Source organism: Musa acuminata, chromosome BXJ2-10, assembly GCF_036884655.1.
Source record: "Musa acuminata AAA Group cultivar baxijiao chromosome BXJ2-10, Cavendish_Baxijiao_AAA, whole genome shotgun sequence".
Taxonomy (NCBI): domain Eukaryota; kingdom Viridiplantae; phylum Streptophyta; class Magnoliopsida; order Zingiberales; family Musaceae; genus Musa; species Musa acuminata.
Window position 1 is genome coordinate 25,113,280 of NC_088347.1, and position 22,300 is coordinate 25,135,579.

Genomic DNA, 22,300 nt, shown 5'->3' on the forward strand with positions numbered 1-22,300 from the left:
AGCCCATTTAATCTTCCTTGCTTTATCCATTTAGCTATAGGAAGCACATTTGCTCAGATTAAGAAAAAGGAACGGGTTTATTCATTTTTATTTCCTCTTTAAGTCGGCTCGACCATTGACTCACCTAATACGGGTACGATCTTTAGAACATTAGTGAAGCTCGATTAGCCAAAAGGCACCATGAAGATGACAAGCTCGGTGTTGAATTCGTCGCCAATATGGAACGGGTCTTCGTCTCAGTGATGCTGTCAATGCCTGCTGCTGCCTTCTCCTCAGCTTCACCGCTTCTCTTTCTTCGACAATGTCCTTTTCTTTTATCTTTTGGGTCATTGGTTGAGAAGGATGAACCAACAAAGAGTAGACAAGCAAGGTTTACTAAAAGCACATCCTAACAGTGCCAATGATTAGATATTTGACCTTGATATTGAATATATATATATATATATATATATATATATATATATATATATATATATATATATATATATATATATATGTATATATATACACACACACAGAAACTCTTGAAGTGGCTCCTACAATTGAAAGGTATTTGCAACCTAAACGGCACTCAACTCCATAATCCACACAAGGGGCCTACAAAAGATGAAGCCACCACAAGATCAAGGATTGGGCAGCTTAATGCGTCAGTGACAGAGATATAATACCCTCTAATTCTGTTGATTAGTCAATACAAAACCTTCATCTGTGAATTTTTTGTGCTGTGCCTCTATTATTATTCGGACGACACGAAATGTAAACACCCGCTGCGTACTCTAAAATGTTTTCTATGGAAGAAAGGTTCTACACAGATTTCCACATGAGGACGCATGGTTTGGTTCTTCCGTCTCTCATTATTGTATCTGCTTTGAGAATCGGAATGTGCTCTCTGATATCTGCATTCATTATTACTTTCTATCTGTGCACTCTGTTCGAACGAGTCTTCGTCTCATGTCGGTTGCAAATGGAGGAGGAAGAAGAAGAAGGAGAAGAAAACTAATCATGCAGAAATTTCATTTCCCAATCCATTGACAGACTTGAATACCATGTTGATCATCTGGAATACAGCGATAGACCACCAAAACGATGAAAGCCACGTACCAACTCCAAGCCACTGAGCTACTCAATCAGGCAAACTTTTTCCACCATGTCTGCGGCCTGCTTTCTTCTACCAAAACCCAATAATGTATCTTCTTAGCTTCTAGTTCATGATGCTACTCTCCTACTCGGAAGGAGAAATGGATGGCATACCCACTGAATTGACATCACAACCAATATGAGACCGGCGGTATACGTCTAGCCTGGCTGTAGGACTCTCTGCAGCTGCTGCTTGAAAGCTTATGTGATGTTTACTCTCTTTAATACTCGGTTGTTTTGTCCCGATTCCATCGTGCCCACAATTTAGTTAGAAGAAGCACCCCTACAGGAACACCTTGTCGGTATGAAGCTTTGGCAAGTTGCTGGATTGAGAAACCATATTTAGCCTGCGGCAAGAGGAATATACCACCATCACGTATAATATAGTGTGCTTCTAAGGCCTCTCTGCTTTGATGAAAGCTACAGTGTTGTTAGTAATTAACATGAGATAATCAAACAATATATCTCTGCGTGGATTCAGTTCTTATATGCACCACGCACATACAATACAATCTTCAGGATATGTTCCTCCCTACCAAATTCAGCACAGATCACTCTCTATTATAATTATTGATCGAGATGCACTCAATCATCAAGTCGGCTCCAAGAAGAACTCAGTTGTTAGGAGATTCACGTCCTAATAAAAACATAAATCCAAAGATGCAACAGCATCAAAATTTGTTTGTTTTATGCGCATGATGAGCATCATGGGCCATGATGCCTTTTGTTCCACAGAAGCCTTTTCTTTTCATTGTTTTCTCTTTTTTTAGTGCTACTTCGAACATATAAACAGCAAACATTTTAATTTTACTCATAAATAATTTTCCACTTGAAATTAGATTGCTGGGTTCATGTACTAATGTTGTCAAAACTTGCAGATTCTTGTATTGGAATACTCCATCGCAACTCATGATGATAACATCATCAAAGCGATATGCTTGTGTCTTCTTTTCCACCTTTCCCCCCCATTATTTTACCATCAAAATGGCATGCATCAAAATCCAGTAGATTAGTCTTCATCCGGTAACCTTTAGCTAAAGTGAGTTGCTGAACTAAAAGTAAAGACAGCTAATTCTTTGTCGACATAAAAATGGTGCCTACATCTCTCTTTCTCTGATGCATCTCTTTTCCCCTCCTTACCAAATGCTGCAACTTGGTCCACTTGTTGCGGGTGAAAGGTCATGTTCATTCAGACTATTAGTATATGAGTAAGATATCTTTTCCTCTTCTTTTTTCTTTTTTCTGAGAGATAGCAAAGAGAAATATTTTAGTTAGATAAATAAATATGTATTCACAATGTATTAGTATTTATATCATGTGCAAACTTTCTTATGAGTTTAGGAATAAGGTCTGAAACACCAACAAGAAAGCTATTATTTGACTGAGTAATTAGGTACACACTTTATTCTTTTATGTGTTCTTTCCTGTTCTTATCATTATTAATGGCTCGAGTTATTATCGCTGATGACATATATGATTCATGTAATATTTATGTCTACATCAAATTTGTTTTCATACCGAAATGAAGATACAATTTCTTGTCAGCCTAAAATACTATACATTCTCACATTTGCTGGCCGAAATCAATGATAAAGACATTACTAATCAAATCTGCGACCTTCGGGGATAGGCACAGACAGCAGGGGTTCCCACCACCCCTTATAAACCTTAAGCGAAGCTAATCATATTATGTCACACCATATGGAGAATCCTTAGTTCTCTTTATATGCTACATCATGTCACGTCCTGTAAATATATTTCTAAGATCAAAACTAAGCCCACCACGACTTATAAGCTTTGAACGTTTTGATCATTTCTTGGTTGACTCTGCGTGGCTCAGGTGCTCCTCCAGAGTGTAATCTTGTCGGTGTATACAGCATTGCTACAAGCTAAAACCTTCAAGCTGTCGTTTTAGTCGTCGTCCTCCATTTGAGACCGCACCGAACGCCATGTTTCCCAAGCAAAAAAATAAGCGGCGGTGTGTTCTTCATGGAGATGCTAACAACACGCACCCTCAGCTAGCTTCAAATCTACTGAGCGTGACGATGTGGAGCCGCTTGCAGAATCGAATCTCGCACAGAAAAAGGTACACCATCACAGAAATGGACAAAGGAAACAAAGTAGACCTCTTCTGGCTCTTCTTTCATTGGCTTAACAGCAAGCAACTTGATCGATAAACGACTTTGGATCCCGTGGAATTAATTCTGTGAGCACAAGGAAGCTAAGAAATCCAAAGGAAGTGTAGATGGGAGATGTGACGCCACGCAAGTGAATTCTTGATGCCTCGAGCAGCTTCTCCTACCTACTAAACTGTCGGCAATCCTTGAGAATTGCACTAGAATATGCTCTCCAGCACCACCTTAATTACTAGGTGGGTGCAATTAGGCTGTTGCTTCGACCTTGCATTACACCTTGAACAGCGTCTTCCTACCCAAGAAAATTACAGGAACCTCAAAGGCATTGCATATAAGGGAAAAAATGGGTTAATTAAGACAATATTAAGGTCCTGAAACGTGCCTGTTAGATAAAATAAATGGTCTACTTGTACAAAACCAAGAATACAAGATTATAAATCGACCACAAATGAGATATAAAATAATTATACCTAAAGTAGGTTCAACCTTCACCGGCGCTTTATCATATAATAAGTGTTGAGTTGCTTTACAGACTCCTGTAACATATTCAAGTGTACCAAGTTTGAGATTGCATGCCCACTCTCTTTAAGAAGAAGAAGAAGAAGAAGAAGAAGAAGCTGGTCCATGTTATGCTCCTCAATCTATGAATTGAGATCTCTTGGACCTCATGAAGGAGATGTCTATAAGGATAGAAGTAACTTTTGACTCCAATGAGACCTTGATTCTCTACTCTCTACTTAGATGAAGCATATTCTCTTTATGAAATAATCTGGCAGCTGGAACCTCTTTCTGTTTACTTCTTCTCTCTCTTCTAAGATATAAAATATGACTTGATGTGGTAATCACCCAATCTTCAATGCCACTAGAAAAGAAATGATCTCCCAATCAGTGACAATTACGCCCCACCGACAACATGCGCGGCCAAAACTACGTTCCGTTCTTCGCATGTATCCACCTTCTGTTACCGCGCACGCAAAGATGGTGTTGGATGCATGTGGGTGGCGGAGTCCGGTCGTAATCGTCAGACTACAATCTATTTCTTTGCCATGTCCATTTGTTATTGTGTCTCAGGTGGTGTTGTGACTGCAATTTTCAGTGTACCGATTTGTTTGGATCAAACAACTACAAATCTTACTGTTTGTACGTTAGCTAAATTCTCTGTCAAAGCTTGTGCTCCGTATAGTGTGTGTGTGTATTTGCCTTTTGTTTGGAAGGGAATGCATGTGTACTTTTGATGCACTTGTTGTATAAACATGACTAGATTATTCTCTGTCTATACGCTAAGATCGATTGAGATGTTTCACTTCTCAATGTAAGCATACTTAAATTAATGAGTTGAGTAGATGAGAGGCACATATATAAACCTTGTGCTTACTCTACAAAAGAAAGAGTTTGCTGGAAACTTTCGATGCTATGGACTGCCCGTCGCTTTTATTTGTTTTTGCAGATGTATTGATGTGGACTGTCCATCGTCATTAGTTGGATTGTATTTCATAGATCAAATTTACGTAAAAGGATAAATATGTAAGTTTATAATTGAAAGTAATTTGAAATGACAGCATGATTCAATCGTAGTTTTTGCTATCAGCAGTGAAAAGTGTTTGTATATATGACAAATGGTGCTGTTACTGATAGAAAGGATGGGAGTGTCTCAGTTTGAGAGGTTCTAAGAAGCAAGAAGGGGATGTGCTGCAGTGGTCGGTCTTCGGTCCTTTTTCTTGTTGGTTCTTCCTTCCACGGTTCATATATTAAACTACAATAAAAAACCATGGACGTGTCCTTTCTCTCCTTTCCTTTCATTGGAGGGGTTTATTTAAGGCTCGTGCTCGCGACCCTTGCGTCTCTGCCTGCTCGTCTCTCCCTCCTCTGCATCCTGTCCTTTTTCTTGCCGACTACCGTCACATTACTAGGGGAGGAGGAAAAGAGACGTGAGCAGGGCTAAGCGCACTGTGAAGGACGCCCAATTCCGACAATATAAGACCAGCGGCGTGGTTCACCTTCGGCTTACCGCTCTCGATCTCTCGCTGTCGTCCTGGTTCCCGTGGATCTAACTAGGAGGAGAAGGGCTCTGCTCTTGTTTCTCTTCCTCTGTTATTTCCAAGTCCGTTTCGAAGTAGTGCTGCGCCAAGCACCGACAGTCCGCATTTCCTCTGTTCTTTCTTTCCGTCTCTGCTCTCCACCGCTTTGTAGGAGAGCGAAGGAAAGAAGAGAAGTAGAAAGGAATGGATAGGCTTTCGTCGACGGCCATTCTCCCGGAGGCGTTCCAGGGGACGAGGGACGACATTACGCAGCAGATGGGGATCGTGTGGGAGCAGATCAGGACGCCGGTGGTCGTCCCCCTGCTCCGGCTCTCCGTGTTCTTGTGCCTGGTCATGTCCGTCATGCTCTTCGTGGAGAAGGTGTACATGGCCGTCGTCATCGTCCTCGTCAAGCTCTTCCGGTGGCGGCCCGAGACGCGCTACAAATGTGAGCCCATGGGGGACGATGCCGAGCTCGGCAATGCCGGTTACCCCATGGTCCTCATCCAAATCCCCATGTACAACGAAAAAGAGGTGTCCTTTGTTTCCTTTTTGGTTGCCAGTTTCAGCATCTCGCTCTGTTCCTCCCCCCTCTCCACAACGTACATGCATTAACTGTAATCTACTTTTACAGGTCTACCAGCTCTCCATTGGAGCTGCATGCGGTCTTTCATGGCCATCGGATCGTATCATAATCCAAGTGCTCGACGACTCCACAGATCCGGCAATCAAGGTAGCTACTCTTCACTGCATCGAACCAACACAGGAGACTTAATTTTGAGATAGTAGTTGATCTAAAGCGTAAATCCTCCATTTTATTCTCTCAAATTTTCCATCTATATGTTCATATATGTAGCTATCAGTTAACATCAGTAATTACTACATAAAATGCTCCATGTGATACTTCCTCGGAGCATTAATTTCGTCCAGAAAAACTCGTCGACCCTTTTCTTATCAGAAAATAAGAACAATGTTTCCAGGCTCATTTTCACGGAAACAATAGCAAAACAACAACTTCACATCCTACTCTCTGCGCTGTACATTCTCACAGTTCCTCTCATTTCTCTACTGCAGCAGTAGTATCTTCAACAGGGCCCTCTGTGACAAATAAGCTCATCCTGAATCCATTTCATCAGTGTATTTTGTGTGATCATCTGACTTCTTGTCGGTCCAGATTTTACGATACATAATTGCATGGCACCTAAAGTTTGGCAATGACATCTTACATCAAACATGGACGGTGGCGATGTGCATGGCAGGAACTGGTCCAGATAGAGTGCCAGCGGTGGGCGAGCAAAGGGGTGAACATCAAATACGAGATCAGGGACAACAGGAACGGCTACAAGGCCGGGGCGCTCAAGGAGGGGATGAAGCACAGCTACGTGAAGCACTGCGACTACGTGGCCATCTTCGACGCCGACTTCCAGCCCGAGCCCGACTTCCTCTGGCGCACCATCCCCTTCCTCGAGCACAACCCCCGGATCGGCCTCGTCCAAGGACGCTGGAAATTTGGTAATCTTCTTCTCTCTTCTGCAACTCCACTCCAGTGAAACATCTGCTGCTGCTTCACTCCGAGCAGTCAAAATCTCTATTAGTGAGAGAGGAGAATCATATATCACATCGTTCAAATGATACGAGTACGACGGGCCTCGATTCAATCATGGGGAGTAAGTTGGTTGGAGGAAGAAAGAGTGTCGGTGGTCGTTCTTTATTGGATTTTCTCTATCTAACGTATCTTTCTGCCTGGATTTACCTACCATCCCATTCTCCCTTTAGAATCCAATGCCCTTCCCAGACGCCTTCCTCTAAACGTTCGTCTGAAGGTTTTCTTTGGGTTATCCTTTCCTATATTGTTTTGCCTTAGTATAATAATAGATCTCGTTAAGACCTTTCACCTGCCTTCACTCCTAAAAGCAATAGCAGTTGCTCAGCATACTTTACCATATTTATTTTACCTGTAAAAACTATTTTTATTTCTCTTCGAAGAAAAACATAATAATATTTTAACGTATATTGAGACTTGTGGACCTCCTGAAACTGGTTGACAATTGAAGAGGCCCACCAATAATAGTTATAGCGACAAATGTACCACCGTAGGGACGCCCAACGCATCAGTAGAGCATGCGACCCACGTAGTCGGTAAAGGTTCGTTGTTTGAACTCCATCTTGATCGAGACGGATCAGCCACACCACACCATTATTGATGTCTAACCTATGATTGCCTTGCAAATGACCGTGGTTGGGTCTGAGTCGCATCCGATTGGCTCCTACGGTGTCAATTCGCAAATGAAATTGCTAAATATAATTGCAGTGCTATGTATATAATTTTCTCATTTTCGTAGACCACCATATCACCCTTTGCTGAGAACTCATAAAAATTGCTGAAATAAAATACTCAAATATATAATTTAAATGTGCTTTCATACATTTAGACCTTAATAGGATCCTTCATCAGCTTGCTATAATTTTGACCAAGAAAGTGACATGGCTACTTTTGGGCCACGTGTTCGTGTGGATCCCATCACCTGTGTCAGTAAGTGGTTTCCATGTCACCCATGAATCTTTGCGTGTGGCTGTGGCCACATTCCAAATATATGGAACAAGGAAAATGGTCCCATGTTTTGAGCTTGGTATAAATGTACTGTTATACTGTAAAGCTATACAGAAGAGCAATATCTTCTGCAGCAATTGACTTTACTTGTCGGTCACTCGTTATACTGCAGAATAGTCTTGAATGGATAGGGGTCCGTTGATTCTTCTAACCAAACCTTACAATGCGCAACGCAGTGAACTCGAATGACTGTTTGATGACGAGGATGCAGGAGATGTCTCTGGATTACCATTTCACTGTGGAGCAGGAAGTGGGTTCCTCCACCTACGCCTTCTTCGGCTTCAACGGTGAGTTCTTCGTACATCGATTACTGGGTTATCTCAATGTTAAGCACATTGTTGACTCGGTTCTCTTCACAGGGACTGCCGGGGTGTGGCGGATTAACGCTCTCAATGAAGCCGGAGGTTGGAAGGACCGCACCACGGTAGAAGACATGGATTTGGCTGTTCGAGCGAGCCTCAAGGGCTGGAAATTCATATTCCTTGGAGATCTCAGAGTACGTATTTGTTGTTGTGATCATCTGAGTATAATATTAGAGCTATATACAAATATCTGCTGTCAAACTTGATGTTGCTCTATCGAGTTGGGGGGTCTTCTCATCAGTTCATTTCATGATTTCTATTGAATCCCTGAGTTCAGGTTAAAAGTGAGCTGCCGAGTACTCTTACGGCCTACCGCTATCAGCAACATAGATGGTCTTGCGGACCGGCAAACTTGTTTAGGAAAATGGTGCTGGAGATTGCCAAGAACAAGGTCGGTTCCCTTTTCATTATACAGAGTCAGAGTCACCTTCTTTGAAGAAAAGACAGAGTCACCTTTCTATGAATTCTGATCAGTTTATATACCTTCTTTGATGATACAGAAAGTAACACTGTGGACGAAAGTTCATGTGATCTACAGCTTCTTCTTCGTTCGGAAGATCGTCGCTCACATCGTGACCTTCATATTTTACTGCGTCGTGATCCCTGCAACTGTTTTGGTCCCGGAAGTACAAGTACCAAAGTGGGGTTTAGTCTACATTCCCTCCATAATAACACTTCTGAATGCTGTCGGAACACCGAGGTACGGAATGGACTCAAACTTCTCTTCTGCGTTCTCCCCGAGATTCATGGTTAGACGTCAAGGAAACTCTGCTGAATTCGATGCACAGGTCTCTTCACTTGCTAGTGTTCTGGATCCTTTTCGAGAACGTCATGTCTCTCCACAGAACAAAAGCCACCTTCATCGGCCTCTTGGAAGCAGGGAGAGTGAATGAATGGGTGGTCACTGAGAAGCTGGGGGACGGCATGAAGACCAAAGCGGGTGCCAAAGCAGCTAAGATACCAAGAATCAGGATCGGTGAGAGGTAAATCCATAATTCTGTGTCATCTATCAGCCAACTCTCTTAGATGAACCTGCAGCACCGAAATCACAAAAAGCTAATTTTTTATCATCAAATCACGCACAAAAAAAACAGCAAAATTTAAGTGCAGCCCATATCTATTGCATTAAAGTTTACCTTCGTCGTCAAAACCAGGTTACATCTGTTGGAGCTCTTGACTGGAGCTTACCTCGTCTTCTGTGGGTGCTATGATTTGGCCTTTGGGAAGAACTATTACTACCTCTACCTCTTCTTCCAAGCAGTTGCTTTCTTCATCGTTGGGTTTGGTTACGTTGGCACCTTCGTTCCACATCCTTAATGGTCATAGTTTGCTATACCAGCGAACACCTTGCGGTATACATTGTGGCACATTTGTATCTTTTACCTGGATTGCATAGATAAGCTTTTGAGCAGCCATGGAGGTCAATAAATAAACCTCAATTCATTAGCCATGCAAGGCAGATTTCAGCCTGATAGGATCCCCCCGTGTGCATATTATGTTGAGCAATATAAGTATCATGGTCTACACAAATCTGATAGATAGGAATGATTCAGTCTCCCCACAACAGCTGCGACTGCAGTAGTAGTGAGTGAATTTATCATGTCTGGAGTCAAACACCGGTAGAAGTATTATGATCATTGGACAAGCCGACAATCTTTTGTTGCATGTGTTATATCCAGAAGAAGAAGAAGAAACAAAATTGTAGCCACAATTTGTTAGGTTTCAAATACTGAAGTCTTTTTTTGCGGTCATCATGATATGCAGACACTAAAGTCATTCAGTTTCTTGCAAGATCTAAGTTCTTTGTGCAGTTGTGTTTGTAAATTGAAATGCTTCTACAATGAGAATGAGGAATCCCATGTGTGCTTTGCTTTCCGTTGAGCAGCTAAATATATACTGCTGAAGCAGCACACTGATGCTTTGTGTTGTTATGTTCTTAACATCATAACAATTGCGAGATCCAAACTGTGTAGAACAAAGCTGGTATACCGATAAAGAGAAGGGGCAACCATAGTCGGACTCGCCCTCGTTAACAGGCTGCTCCTCTCTCACAGCAACGTCACATCTCTGCTTTAAGTCTTCTCGGTGGTGGGGCGGGAGGTGTTTTGGATTACTTGGTTCTGTTTCGTCTTCTTCCCGTGGCGATCATTGAACCAGTCGTCAGGCATTGGGGTGCTAAAGCACATTCTCAAAGTAGACGATGGAAGTCGAAAGATGTGACAGACTGGCCGATCGCGATGAAAGAGAAGTGATGGGATGTGGTGCAGCAGGACTTCGCAGATGCGTCGCTTGGCGGCACTGATGGCAGAACCCGGGCGGAGACGGCAGGTTCGCTATTTCTCCTCCTCCTCGCTCGGGGACGCACCCAACCCCAACTTGAGCCGAGCGATAACAAAGGAAACCATGTGAGTAAAAGCAGACCTCTTTTGGGCCGGTTTAGGATCCAAGAACACATACACTGGGCCGGAAATCATCAACCCGTGTTCGTTCAAAGAGTGACCACCATGTCACGTGCGATTGCACGACCCGCATCGGTGTCACTTACGATTGCACGACGCATATCGGTCCATCACCTCGCCCGCTGGCGATGGATGAATCTTCTTCGTCTGACGGTCTTCTACCAACCGCGTCGGACGCCGTAGGAAGCAAACCGAATCCTCTTTCCTTCCGCTCCCTTTCACCCTCCTTTAAATCTGTCTCTCTCTCTCTCTCTCATTCTCGTTCGATCCCCGCACCGGAATAGGAAGGGCAAAGGAACGAGGCGAGGAACAGCCGCTCTACCTTGTGAGTCCCCCTTTCGTCTCTTGCGCGACCCTTTTGCACGGTGTTCTTCCCTCTCAATTTCTTCGACCTGCCAATCCCTAATTCTGTTCGCTGTATTATATTAATAAGATCTGCATGCTTACCCGCCTTTATTAACGAATCGATGAAGCGATTTAAGTTCTTCTTGAAAGATGATCTTGAGGGTTTGCTTCTCCTGATCTTTGCGTCCAGTTCTCCACTGTACCCCTTGCTATTAGCGAACCGATGAAGCGATCTAAAATCTTCTTGATTTAATTTACTGAAAGAAAGTAGTCGGGGCTGTGCTGCTTGTCGTCAAGAATTTATTTGCTAGTTACTCGTTTGAACACCACAAGAATCGATGTAATCACCAAACGTTTACTGTCCAATCAAGAAGCAATTTATCGAGGGTTTCTTTTTAATCGATGTGGAACTTATCGCTTAGAATAAGAAGGAACAAGATGAAGTGAATCTTTGTAGTTTGTCAGATATTATATCATCTTATATGTAACTATTCGAGCAAAAAATTGCCAAGTGATGGAAGGGGAAAGGATAGCGAGTAAGGTTCAGGAAACTTGTTTCTTGACGAATTATTGCTTTTCTGATATTTGTTTCCGTCAAGGATAAGGGGGAGGATTCAGGGAATTTGTTTCTAGACTAATTGTTACTATCTTGATATTTATTATAGTCACACATTGGCTTGCATGTCCTCAATCGTGACCAACATGTACTGATAGTTATTACATGATGATCATCATAAATACACATCCATATTTGAGTGGTTTTAGTTACTTGGAATTTCAAGTAGTGGGTTCATGTGGCACCTTGTATTAGACTATTTTGTGCTATGTCATATAAACAGAAGGGTAGTTTTGCACTTTTGAGGTAGTTGTATATTCAATTCTTTGATCAAAATTAACATTAAGCGTAGCAAAAGTCTACAGAGATAGGTTCTTTAGTTACTTATTTATAAGCTTGCTTAGACTCATATGAACCTTATGTAAATTAGTGATAATTTGTCCTTGATTGCTCAAAGACAGCTTTCGTCTTTATTTTTTGCAGAAGCATCTCATGGCTAAAATCAAACCACAAGCATTACTACTACAGAGTAAAAAGAAGAAGGGACCAACTCGAATCAATCCTAGTACTGTCATTACTTGCAACATCATTGTTATATTGATTGTATTGTCCCTATATGCTACGTACAGAAACTGGTTTAACAGGTTAGCCTCTTTAGCTGCAATTTGTTTCATGCACATGTATATGCTCTTGCTACTGCAATTGATTTATTAATTTTTTTCATTGTGAGTTCAAAATTACAGAAAGTTTTATCAGTCTGCAACATAATATTCTGTTAGTAACTGTTTGTAAAGTATTCTTAATGTTGATCAATTTTATTGAAGGTCAAGCAATCAATTAGGGAACGGCTTGGAAAATTTTGAGGTATATAACTGAGATTTCACATTTCTTTAACTCGTTCATGAACTCATTACTCTCTTTAACTCTTTGGAAGTACTTAGCTTTCTTGAATCTTTCTAGCTTGCTGCAGTTAGTTTACTATTTACATCTGTTAACTTCATGACGAAACTATTCTGTTGAATCTCCATGTTAAGTTCTTACCTGAACCTTAACTATCTGGCTATCTGTAGTTCACCATTAGTTTTTGATATGATATTAGTGAAGTCTGATTGATTTTTTTCTCTTTTTGTTGAAGCATTCAGTAACATCTGGACAATCAACAGGAACTCATCTTCCTAGCTATGCTGTAAGTTTCTTCATCTGTGTGATGTCTTGTCAATTTGTTATTGAATTTATTTTTTTATATCTAGTCGAAATTATTTTTTTATTAACGCTTGTGCATTGCATATTGACTTTCATCAAGTTTGAAGATTACATCTTTGGATATATTTTCAGTTAAGTATTTCCTGTATTCTTGAATTAGTTCTAAATCATTGTTATTTTTTAATAGATTTTCAATACTGCAAAGGGTTCAATAACTATTGAGCTCTACAAGGATGCTTCTCGTGATGTGGTGAATAAGTTTGTGAATTTATGGTAAGCACTTTTGATGATTCTGCAGATTATATTTTTTTTTTCTTTGGTTCATGAAAGTAGTGGAGAATTAACTACCATCTTTGCCTGCATTAGATCAGACAACATTCCACATAGAAAGCTATATTAATGCAAAGATTCTAGAAGTGAGAATCTGAGATATTGAAAAGAAGATCACGGTGCTTCAGAAAGAAAGAATAGAGTTTAGGAGGAAAAAAGATGTATAATACAAATGTCTGAGAAGCAAGGACAAGGTTTAGAAGGAAAAGAAGAGGAAATTGAACAGGGAAAGAAAAAGTACAAGCCTATTTATTGATATCATGTATAGGGACATTCTTTGCTTCTTTTTAGTGATATAGTTTTGCGCTCTCTGTTATAAAATAGTTGTCACTAGATTTTGAATAGCTGTCCAAAAGTGGCTTTGGCAACTGATCAAACTGGCATGGTACCGGCACATAGGCAGTATACCAACTTCGACCACCCAACACAGTTGAAGAAAAAAAAGTTAAATATTAACTGGTAGCAACCCACACAGTCCAGTGCTAGTCCTTGGTCGAAACAATAAGTACCAGTCGGGTATGTATTGACCGACCGGTATTTAAAACCTTGTTATGAACTAAGAAAAGTTTACACTTTGTATTGTCATAATGGATATTAAGTTAGTCCATTGATTGTATTTAGCTGCAATAGTACAATTAGTATTGCATTTTTTAAGGGCCAAGAAGTTTTAGTATTATAAATGTAAAAATTTACTGTTGATAGTAAGACACTATTATTTAAGTTCATAAATGATACACATGTATACAAGTGAATAAAAGGATGTCAAGTATTGTTGGGTCTAACAGCCATCTTATTCTTAATAGCATATAGAACTAGTAGTTGCATCACACGTACCCACCCAATTCCCTTACAAAAAAAGAATTGAAAGAAAACAGAATGTTGCTCGGTTGAAACTGAGAACGAGAAAGTTCCATTACAGGCTTCTTCTTTGTTTACCGTGCATATAGATTCATGATACCATAAGTTAAATGACCAAGAAATAACATTTTTGGATTAGCAGGAATATCAAATTGAGCATTGGTGAATTTATTTATCTTGACCCCTCCTGAATATATACAAATTTGACTTAGAATTTCTTTTGTCTTCTGTAACATAGAACCATAGTAGATTTTTATTTGTGAAATAGTCTACAAGGAGGTGGAAATGGTTTCTAATGGCTGCCACATGATTGGCAAGCAAGTGCAATTTTGTGGGTGGATAACATGGCCTGAAGGATTGGGTCATCAAGAAGTGGGCTATCAAGAAGAGAAGAGAGACAAGGTCGTGTTTGGTGCTATAGATCATAGTTCTCCAAATCGAACTGGGAAGCGACCCTGTCAAGTCTTGGATCACTAGGTTACTCATTGAATTGGTGGGTCAACTGGCCAGACCGAATGTTTAATTATTATTTTTAAGTATTAAATAATTTAAAATTATAAAAATCAAAATTTTAAGAATTAATAAAAATATATATAATGATAATATCAACCAATATTATAAACATAAATATTGGTGGTGATTACACTAAATTAAATCAGTTTTAATTTATTTCTCACATCAACTCTAATTTATTATTGACGTAAATGCCCTCTTAAACAAATAATAAAAAAATGTGAGTTAAGGCATTTAAGTAATCTTTCGTTATATTACAAAACTGGATCAGTTCATGTAACCCGGTAAGTTCATGCAGGTTATCCAAAAATCGGGCAAGTCAATAAGTTCATGCTAGTTTTTCAACACATCCGATCCAATAATTGAATCAGACCAGTTAATGGTCCAATCCCCAATTTTTCTGGTCCGAACACCCAGTTCGGTCTAGAACTGGTAACTATGCTCTAGATTGTATGCAGAACATCGTTGTTGTAAACACTGAAAATATACATCTTTGTTGTATGTTTATACTCCTACGTTTTGGTGTTTGATTAGTTTGCTCATCTCACTCTGTCCTTGTATCTCATCTTCATGAAGAATCTAATCTTTGTTCAGTCAGAAGGGATATTTTAAAGGGATGCTTTTCAACCATGTCATTAAAAATTTTGTAATTCAAGGAGGGCATTCACAAACACTTGAAGTTGCAGGAGACTGGATACTGAAAGGAAAAGCCCACGGTCAGCTTGCTACAAGGTTATTTAGCCTTCAGCTTTTGATAAAAGGGTCACCTTTTCTTCTTACACAATGTTATTATATTGTGCTTTTTTTTTTTTTTTTTGCCAAAATTTGCTTCTATTTGAAACTTCTGGTCATGTATGTGCAGCCCAAAGCATGAGGCTTTTATGCTTGGAACCTTAAAGCCTAATAAGGACAGCAAAGAATTTGAGCTTTTTATAACAACAGCACCGATTCCTGACCTAAGTGATAAACTTATCATCTTCGGACGGGTCATCAAGGGGGAGGATGTTGTCCAGGTAGTTAACTTGGTCCCCTTTGTTTTTCACTATTCCGGTGATTTATGTCTAAACACATTTTGTTTTGGTCACTTTAGTTTAGTTAGTTATTTTTTATTTATATTCGTAATTTAACAAAAGCAGGACATTGGCTTGATGCAAAGCGATAGACTGGGTTGCACAAATGGATTCACAAAACTAAGAAGCTATGAAACTCAGTTCAGTTCGATTAGAGGTTTAAGAACTAATTATGGTGGCAAATGGGATAACTTTCATATGAATTCAGCTCGAGACTCAACAAACGTGGCCAGACATATAATCTAGGGAACCTACACTAACGTGTATATTATCATCATAATGTATGATATTCCTAAGGATGTATAACATATGTAAAAATGATATACTTCACCCAAGTGTCAGAATGGCCAACCAGTAACAAAAACTAGTAAGGAACAGGAAGGTAAAAACAACAATGTTGTGGTGTGTGAATGCTGGTAACCCCTCAAGATTAAAACAGTCTTTGTTATAATTTTTTTTTTCAATGCATTCGACCCTGTTATGTGCAGTTGCATCTTGTACATTCCTCTAGCCAGAAATGCATTTTATGCCCCCTTTATGTCAAGTGCTATTAATATTTAGCTTTTGCTTGCATTGCCTCTCGACTAGCACGTTCAGCATGAAGCTGACAAACTTTTGCATGGGCTTATGTTTACGATGATACGGAAAGAAAGTTCCAATAAAGGGCTAAACTTTTGTGCTTCTGTCAGGTTTAGGAAATTGAAGTTGGAAATTTTATTATTACAGGCTTTTGCTTGGGCTCATGTATTTTCTTTTTCTGGTATTACTTCCCTAGGAAATTGAGGAAGTTGACACTGATGAACATTATCGACCCAAATCACCTGTGGGGATTGTCGACATTGCATTGAAGCAGGAAGCTTGAGTAAATATAGGTGTGTTTCTCTTATGGTTCCACTCAAAACGAGTGTTCAGGTATGCGAGCCCCAAATGTGTTTCTCAGAGAATTTTGGCAACAACTTTAGTCAAATATGTGGGTCGAATCAAGATTGAGTTGTAGTAATTTACAGTTGATGCAATCAGTTGTTGTTTTGAATTCGAAGGGTTTTTAAGACAAGATACGTGTTAACTTATATAGAATGTATCAGTTGACTGATTCATTCTCCGTTTTGGGGCTGTATATTGAAGAAATTTTGTCGTTTATGCATCAAGAACATAGGAGGATGTGAATCTTCTGCTTATCATGGCCGTGGCCTGCATATTCATTGAACATCTTGATCCCGAGTTATTTTTTATTTGGGTAAATATAGAGAGTTCAATGAATTTTTTTATTTTCTACTATTCATTGAACTCTATTTTGATCATGTGGAAGTTTTCTGAGGGGAATCAAAATTCCTACAGCCGCTCTGGCATTTGGCTACAACTGGTAAAAAACAAGGTGGGGCAGCTGGTCTAATTAATACCTATCATGAGACTCCATCAATATGTGGTCTCGAGAGAGAGTCGATGTACACATGCATGTTCCTAGCACAAAATTCTCGTACGTGCCAAAATCCCAAGCAAAGACGAAGAACGAGCAATTCTCGTACAATCTCCGTAATAAAAAAACCACGATGAATATGACCATGGCAATAGCTCATGGTCCCCGTAAATCACACGTAATAAGCCTTGGGATCACACCTTTGTCATGGCATATACAAACAGTTGCTATCCTACAGTCAATAATTTCTTCAAAAATAGGTAAAAGAAAAAAAAATTATGAGTCACAAAGCTCCACATTAACTACTAAGAGAATGAATAAAATGCAACTGGCTAATAAAATGTATGGCCTTCAAAATGGATTAAAGCAAAAAATATGCTTCAGCTACGCCTTGTAGGAGATAACCAATTCAAGAATCTAATCCAAGCATCTAGCTGGATGATGCAACAGGTTTAGCCATTGCCCTCTTGATGGCCTCTGCGTAGGTCCTGTGCTGATAGGTCAGTGTTGAGTCCAGCAAGTCCCACAGGGATGTCTTCGGATTCCAGCCTGCATTTGCAACATCTCTTTAGCTACAGTTTTTCTGTGACATCATTAGTAGGAAAAATGAACAACCCATTTAATGTAAATGTGATGGTGGGGGGGGGGGGGGGGGGGGGGGGTGAGGGGGGGAATATACCAAGTTGCTTATTGATTATGGTCATGTCAGGAATCCGCTTATCACTGTCATCGTACCCCTCACCATAGAACTCCTTGGAACTCACATCGATAGTCGCCACCTCCAGAGGAGGCTCCCCTGATACCTTTGAATATACCTGCAGAGCAGACGATAACATAAAGACTGTCAAACATCTGCAATTTTCCCATGGCAAATATGCACTGCCATACCTGTGTCATAATTTCAGCAAGTTGCTTTACAGTGACTTCATTGTTGGGATTTCCCACATTAAAGATGTGGCCATTAGCTCGCTCAGGATTTTCCTACAGTAGATTAGAACAGTATTTATATCACCATAAAGGTACAAGAGAGATAACAAGATGACAGGAAAACACGCACAATCATGAGGAGAACAGCTTCTATTGCATCCTTGATGTAGACAAAAGTTCTTTGGGACTGACCACCATCGACAAGTTTCAGAGGCTCACGTCGCAGGAGATTCTGCATTATGTAAATAACTAGGTGATCTTAATAGTGTAGAAAGGCCAATGAAACTATTTTCTCCTGAATCATGAGGACCATGATACATACATTACTGAAGCATGCCAAAACCCTGGGAACACCCTCGCTAGGACCATCGATTCCAGGGATAAAGTCCATCCTTGGTCCAATCCAATTAAAAGGTCTCACAATGGTGAATTCAAGACCATTCTCCGCACCCTCAGCTTGGAATGGACCAAATAAAATATATAAGGACAAGGTATAAGTACAGCATTACTGTAACTAAAAATTAGTAAGTGAACTCACCATAAATCAGCCTCTCAATAAGTTGCTTTGCACATGCATAAGACCATCTCTGCTTCTCGATAGAACCAAAAATGCATGGGGAGGCATCTTCCTTAAGTACATAGAAGTCGGGTTCCTATTTGATCATATATATTCTCAATGGTAGAGTAGAAAAACATATAAATGTTTCAAGAAAAAAATATACTAAAAAAACGGAAGTAACATCAAGAGTACATTATGGCTAGTACAACGTAGATGTAACTTATTGTGTAGAAACAGAACTGAGGTTGCCAATCATATGTCACAAGTCACTATGTCCCACCAATAATTTCCTGAAGAGGGTACCTCACTGATAAAAATTGACAAGATCATAAAGAATAGTTACCTCATGTATAGAATACAGAAAGCCCAACGAAGCATAACTTATGCTCAATATCATGGAACGTTAGCTAATTGGTGTGATGGGGTACATATCCACCGACCATTGCAATTAAAAGATTATATACTACATTGGTGTCTTGCTCATACAACAGTTACAGCACATTAACAGTGCTTTGTGCCATTCCGTATGCTGCAGCTATTCTGAACCAAAAACAAGAAAAATCTAGGCTATTCAACATTAAGTTTTTCACTTAGCTCTCATCAGCAGCACTACCAGAGATGATTGTCAGCCTCTGAAACATTTAATCATCCCCCAATTTCACTTCCATGAACTTATAATACGAACATAATGCAAGTAGTATATTTGATTATAAAGTTCAAAAGTACCATATTTGATTATGGTACGCCATAAGCAGATTTAAATAATTTTTAAATTTTAGGGTACAAGGCTTCTTATGGATTTATCATTTAATAATTATCATTCTCAACAATAAAGGTACATACATAGCTTAATCTAGTGAGCCATATTTCTCCCATACAACCTAACATCACATTTTTGTCATGCTATATCAAACGCTATAATATGCTTCCAAATTTGATATTTTTGCTCATGTATCCACGCAACAATTCAAAGGCTTTGTCAAAAATGTGTCACACAAGTTTCAACCATGTAATAAACTTTAATGATTTCATATTCATATGATACAAAATCTTCTCCTATTTTACATATCTACCAATTTTATAATGAAGTCCATAAAGGGCATAATGACACTTATAGGGTCTACATAGCTATATGCAGAATTTGAGATTGGAAAATACAAGCACAAGTGTGTGAAGAAATTACAAATATACTATAAGAAAGTCATACTGATGTACAGTATGCTTTACATGAAAAGTCATGCAAACAACAAACTAGTTTTTTCTTTTCTGATTCCGAGGAGTTACATCAACAAGCTGTCTCTAATCACACCATAAGAAGCTTCAATAGTGTCCATCATACATGAATTGCAAGTTTGACATCATATAAGCACTGGTTTTCAAGTTGAACACAAGTCGTTACCATTATGGAACCAAATATTACTAAGCTACGAAAGATTTAGAAGTAATTTTCGATATAAAACATATCCTCACGCATTTCAAAGAATCATTTCAGAGAAATACCTTTCTTAGAGGGTGATCCTTGGGAAGGAAGCTGCCAATTGTTTTCCCATACACTTCACAAGTGGAGAAGTGAATCAGGCGCTTGTTGTTTTCTGAGCAGTATCTAACCTGCACAACCATGTTCTGAAGAGATCACACCCAAACACACACACACACACCAAGATTCTAGAAAGCCAAATAGAAGAGAAGAGACCGGAATTCCCAAACTTACAACTGGGAGAGCATCGATGAAATTACTGTAGATGGTGTCTAGTGGACGGGTGTTATAATCCGCTGGTGTACATATTGCTGCCAGGTTGATCGTCTGTAGAGCAAAATAAAATTGAAAACTACTACATCAAGATTCCTTGTCAGAGGGAAACACAACGACAGTAGAGCAGGTCCGCAGGAAGAATTAACAACAGATGAAAAGAGACCAGTTCCTAAATCCAAAGAAACACTGCAGAAAAAGCAGGGAGAGGTAAAAGAAGAAGCAGATCTGTGTAGATCAAATGGTAAAGTGGGAAAAAGACCCAGAGGCCGAGATCTGATGCAAGAATTAATGTGCAACGAGGACGAGGGAATGGTAATTGCAGCAGGGTCAAACCAGATCGGACATCTTGATGAGGCCCTCGAGCCTGGAGTCGTGCTTGATGTTAAGGCGGTGGAACTGGATCCGGCCATCCCAGGAGTGGCGGGCCTGCTGTCCCTCCGCGGCCGTCGGTGGATCGAGGAGGTGCTTGATCTTGTCGCTGTAGACGTCGACGGCCAGCACCGTGTGCGGCGTCTCCGCCATCAGCTTCTCGCAGAGGTGGGATCCAATGAACCCCCCGGCCCCGATCATGCAGATCGTCATCGGCCTAATCGGGTTCCCATCAAGATCCAACCGCCCAGCCGCTGCCATCTCCGAATCCCCTCAACAAACCCTCACAAACTGCAAGATCCGCACCGACAAATCGGACGAGATCAAGAAAAAACACTCAAAGAAACTGAGACAAAAAAGGGCGAAGTCGGTGAGGGATCAAGAAGGGAATGCAGGAGCGTGGTGTACCTCTCCGAGCGACAAACGCGGATCGGAATGGAGAAAGAGCGGAGGAGCGACGGATCTCGAGCGATCAGCGCGGAGAGGCGGATGTATTGGTGAGGCGAGGGGGGATGCGAGCGTGGGCTATTTAAACACCCACCATCTCCCGTACGCCTCTTCGCCCCTCTCTTTGGTTTATTAATGATGTGGTTTATTTGATTAATGACGGTGATTTTTCACTTAAACCTCGTCGTCCTCCAAACAAACTGAAACAAACAAACAAACAAACAAACAAGAAGAAAGTCGATTTAAATCAAAAAAAAATTACAAGGGAAAAAAAAACTCAAAATTTGCAATTTTATTTGGATATAATTTTGATTAAAATGGTCCATTTATTCCTAAAAAACTTTTTAATATTAATTTATTAAAACATTTATAATTGCATCTCTCAGGATCACGTTATGGTGGGTCCGACGGCCAGGTTGGAGTGACCGACAGTTCCGCCGAGTGACCAGCCTCTCATTTAAGTGGAGGCGGCTATGCGTGATGTTGCTCACCGGGTTTACGATTGCGATAGAAGAGGAAACGAGTGATCGCGAGACACCACCGACAAGCGGTGTGTGTGGGCAGAGCGACGAGGCATGTACCACGTTTTCGGCGACAGCTGATCACTCGAGAGAGGGGTACGAGTGTGCGTCATTCTATTTACAAATGTCGTGACAGTCTGGAATGGCTTCGAGGTGGAAGACAGACTAGACTTATATATGGAGTAGTAGTAGTAGTAGTCCGATTCAATGAAAGAGGGGGAAAACATCATAGCCGGCTATTGCCCCCTCCACGTGTAGCTTTCCACAATCGTCACATAAAGGGATGATTAGGCTGAAATGACAGCTTACATTATCCTCTGTGAGAAAGTTACATAGCACCCGATCTAAGGGGATTAGAGATATATCTCAAATGTACCGCAAGTCCCATATCAGAGGGCGTAAAGATAGAAGGCTCGAATCTCATGCTATGTTCGAGTCGCAAGGACCAATAGAGAGGGCGTAAATTCTTCCAACTCTGTGGACTGGGCTTATTGCGGAGGATTAGAGGGAGGATTAGGCACCGGGATATTAGTCCTCGTATCAGCTCCATCGGTCGGCGCGCAGTTGTCCTTCACGTGAATCCCTGCGGGGGCCGCGGCGGCTCTCCCGCCCCTCGGTTTGACAAACGCAGTGGTCTGTGTGCTGCGTTTGGCGGAAAGGCTCCTGTTGCATCGCGACGAGGGGACAAGTGTTGCCCCGTTTCGGCTTCG

General features: G+C 40.6%; 3 protein-coding genes across 4 annotated transcripts; 2 read left to right on the forward strand and 1 right to left on the reverse strand.

Moving 5' to 3' along the window:
* The first annotated feature begins 5,037 nt into the window (after window positions 1–5,037).
* Window positions 5,038–10,138, forward strand: LOC135624625 (glucomannan 4-beta-mannosyltransferase 9-like). Its single transcript, XM_065128446.1, has 9 exons — window positions 5,038–5,824; window positions 5,925–6,023; window positions 6,550–6,802; window positions 8,078–8,188; window positions 8,261–8,397; window positions 8,541–8,654; window positions 8,764–8,963; window positions 9,052–9,246; window positions 9,418–10,138. Exons 1-9 carry the CDS (start codon window positions 5,495–5,497, stop codon window positions 9,578–9,580), a joined length of 1,602 nt encoding a protein of 533 aa, XP_064984518.1. The 5' UTR covers window positions 5,038–5,494; the 3' UTR covers window positions 9,581–10,138.
* A 703-nt stretch (window positions 10,139–10,841) lies between these two features.
* Window positions 10,842–16,775, forward strand: LOC135624627 (peptidyl-prolyl cis-trans isomerase CYP21-4-like). Of its 2 annotated transcripts, none has more exons than XM_065128449.1 (8): window positions 10,842–11,087; window positions 12,107–12,267; window positions 12,448–12,487; window positions 12,759–12,809; window positions 13,014–13,099; window positions 15,122–15,259; window positions 15,390–15,540; window positions 16,373–16,775. In XM_065128449.1, exons 2-8 carry the CDS (start codon window positions 12,116–12,118, stop codon window positions 16,457–16,459), a joined length of 705 nt encoding a protein of 234 aa, XP_064984521.1. In that variant the 5' UTR covers window positions 10,842–11,087; window positions 12,107–12,115; the 3' UTR covers window positions 16,460–16,775. The 2 variants fall into 2 exon arrangements, with proteins under 2 accessions (XP_064984521.1, XP_064984520.1); XM_065128448.1 differs by having other exon boundaries at window positions 10,846–11,047.
* A 373-nt stretch (window positions 16,776–17,148) lies between these two features.
* On the reverse strand, window positions 17,149–21,189 carry LOC135624626 (UDP-D-apiose/UDP-D-xylose synthase 2). The gene is made up of 10 exons (XM_065128447.1): window positions 21,031–21,189; window positions 20,587–20,913; window positions 20,212–20,304; window positions 20,001–20,108; window positions 18,480–18,594; window positions 18,264–18,397; window positions 18,072–18,173; window positions 17,903–17,995; window positions 17,694–17,829; window positions 17,149–17,563 (listed from the first exon to the last, which is right to left on the reverse strand). The coding sequence occupies exons 2-10, from the start codon at window positions 20,881–20,883 to the stop codon at window positions 17,445–17,447; spliced, it is 1,197 nt and encodes a 398-aa protein (XP_064984519.1). The 5' UTR covers window positions 20,884–20,913; window positions 21,031–21,189; the 3' UTR covers window positions 17,149–17,444.
* Between the last annotated feature and the right edge of the window lie 1,111 nt (window positions 21,190–22,300).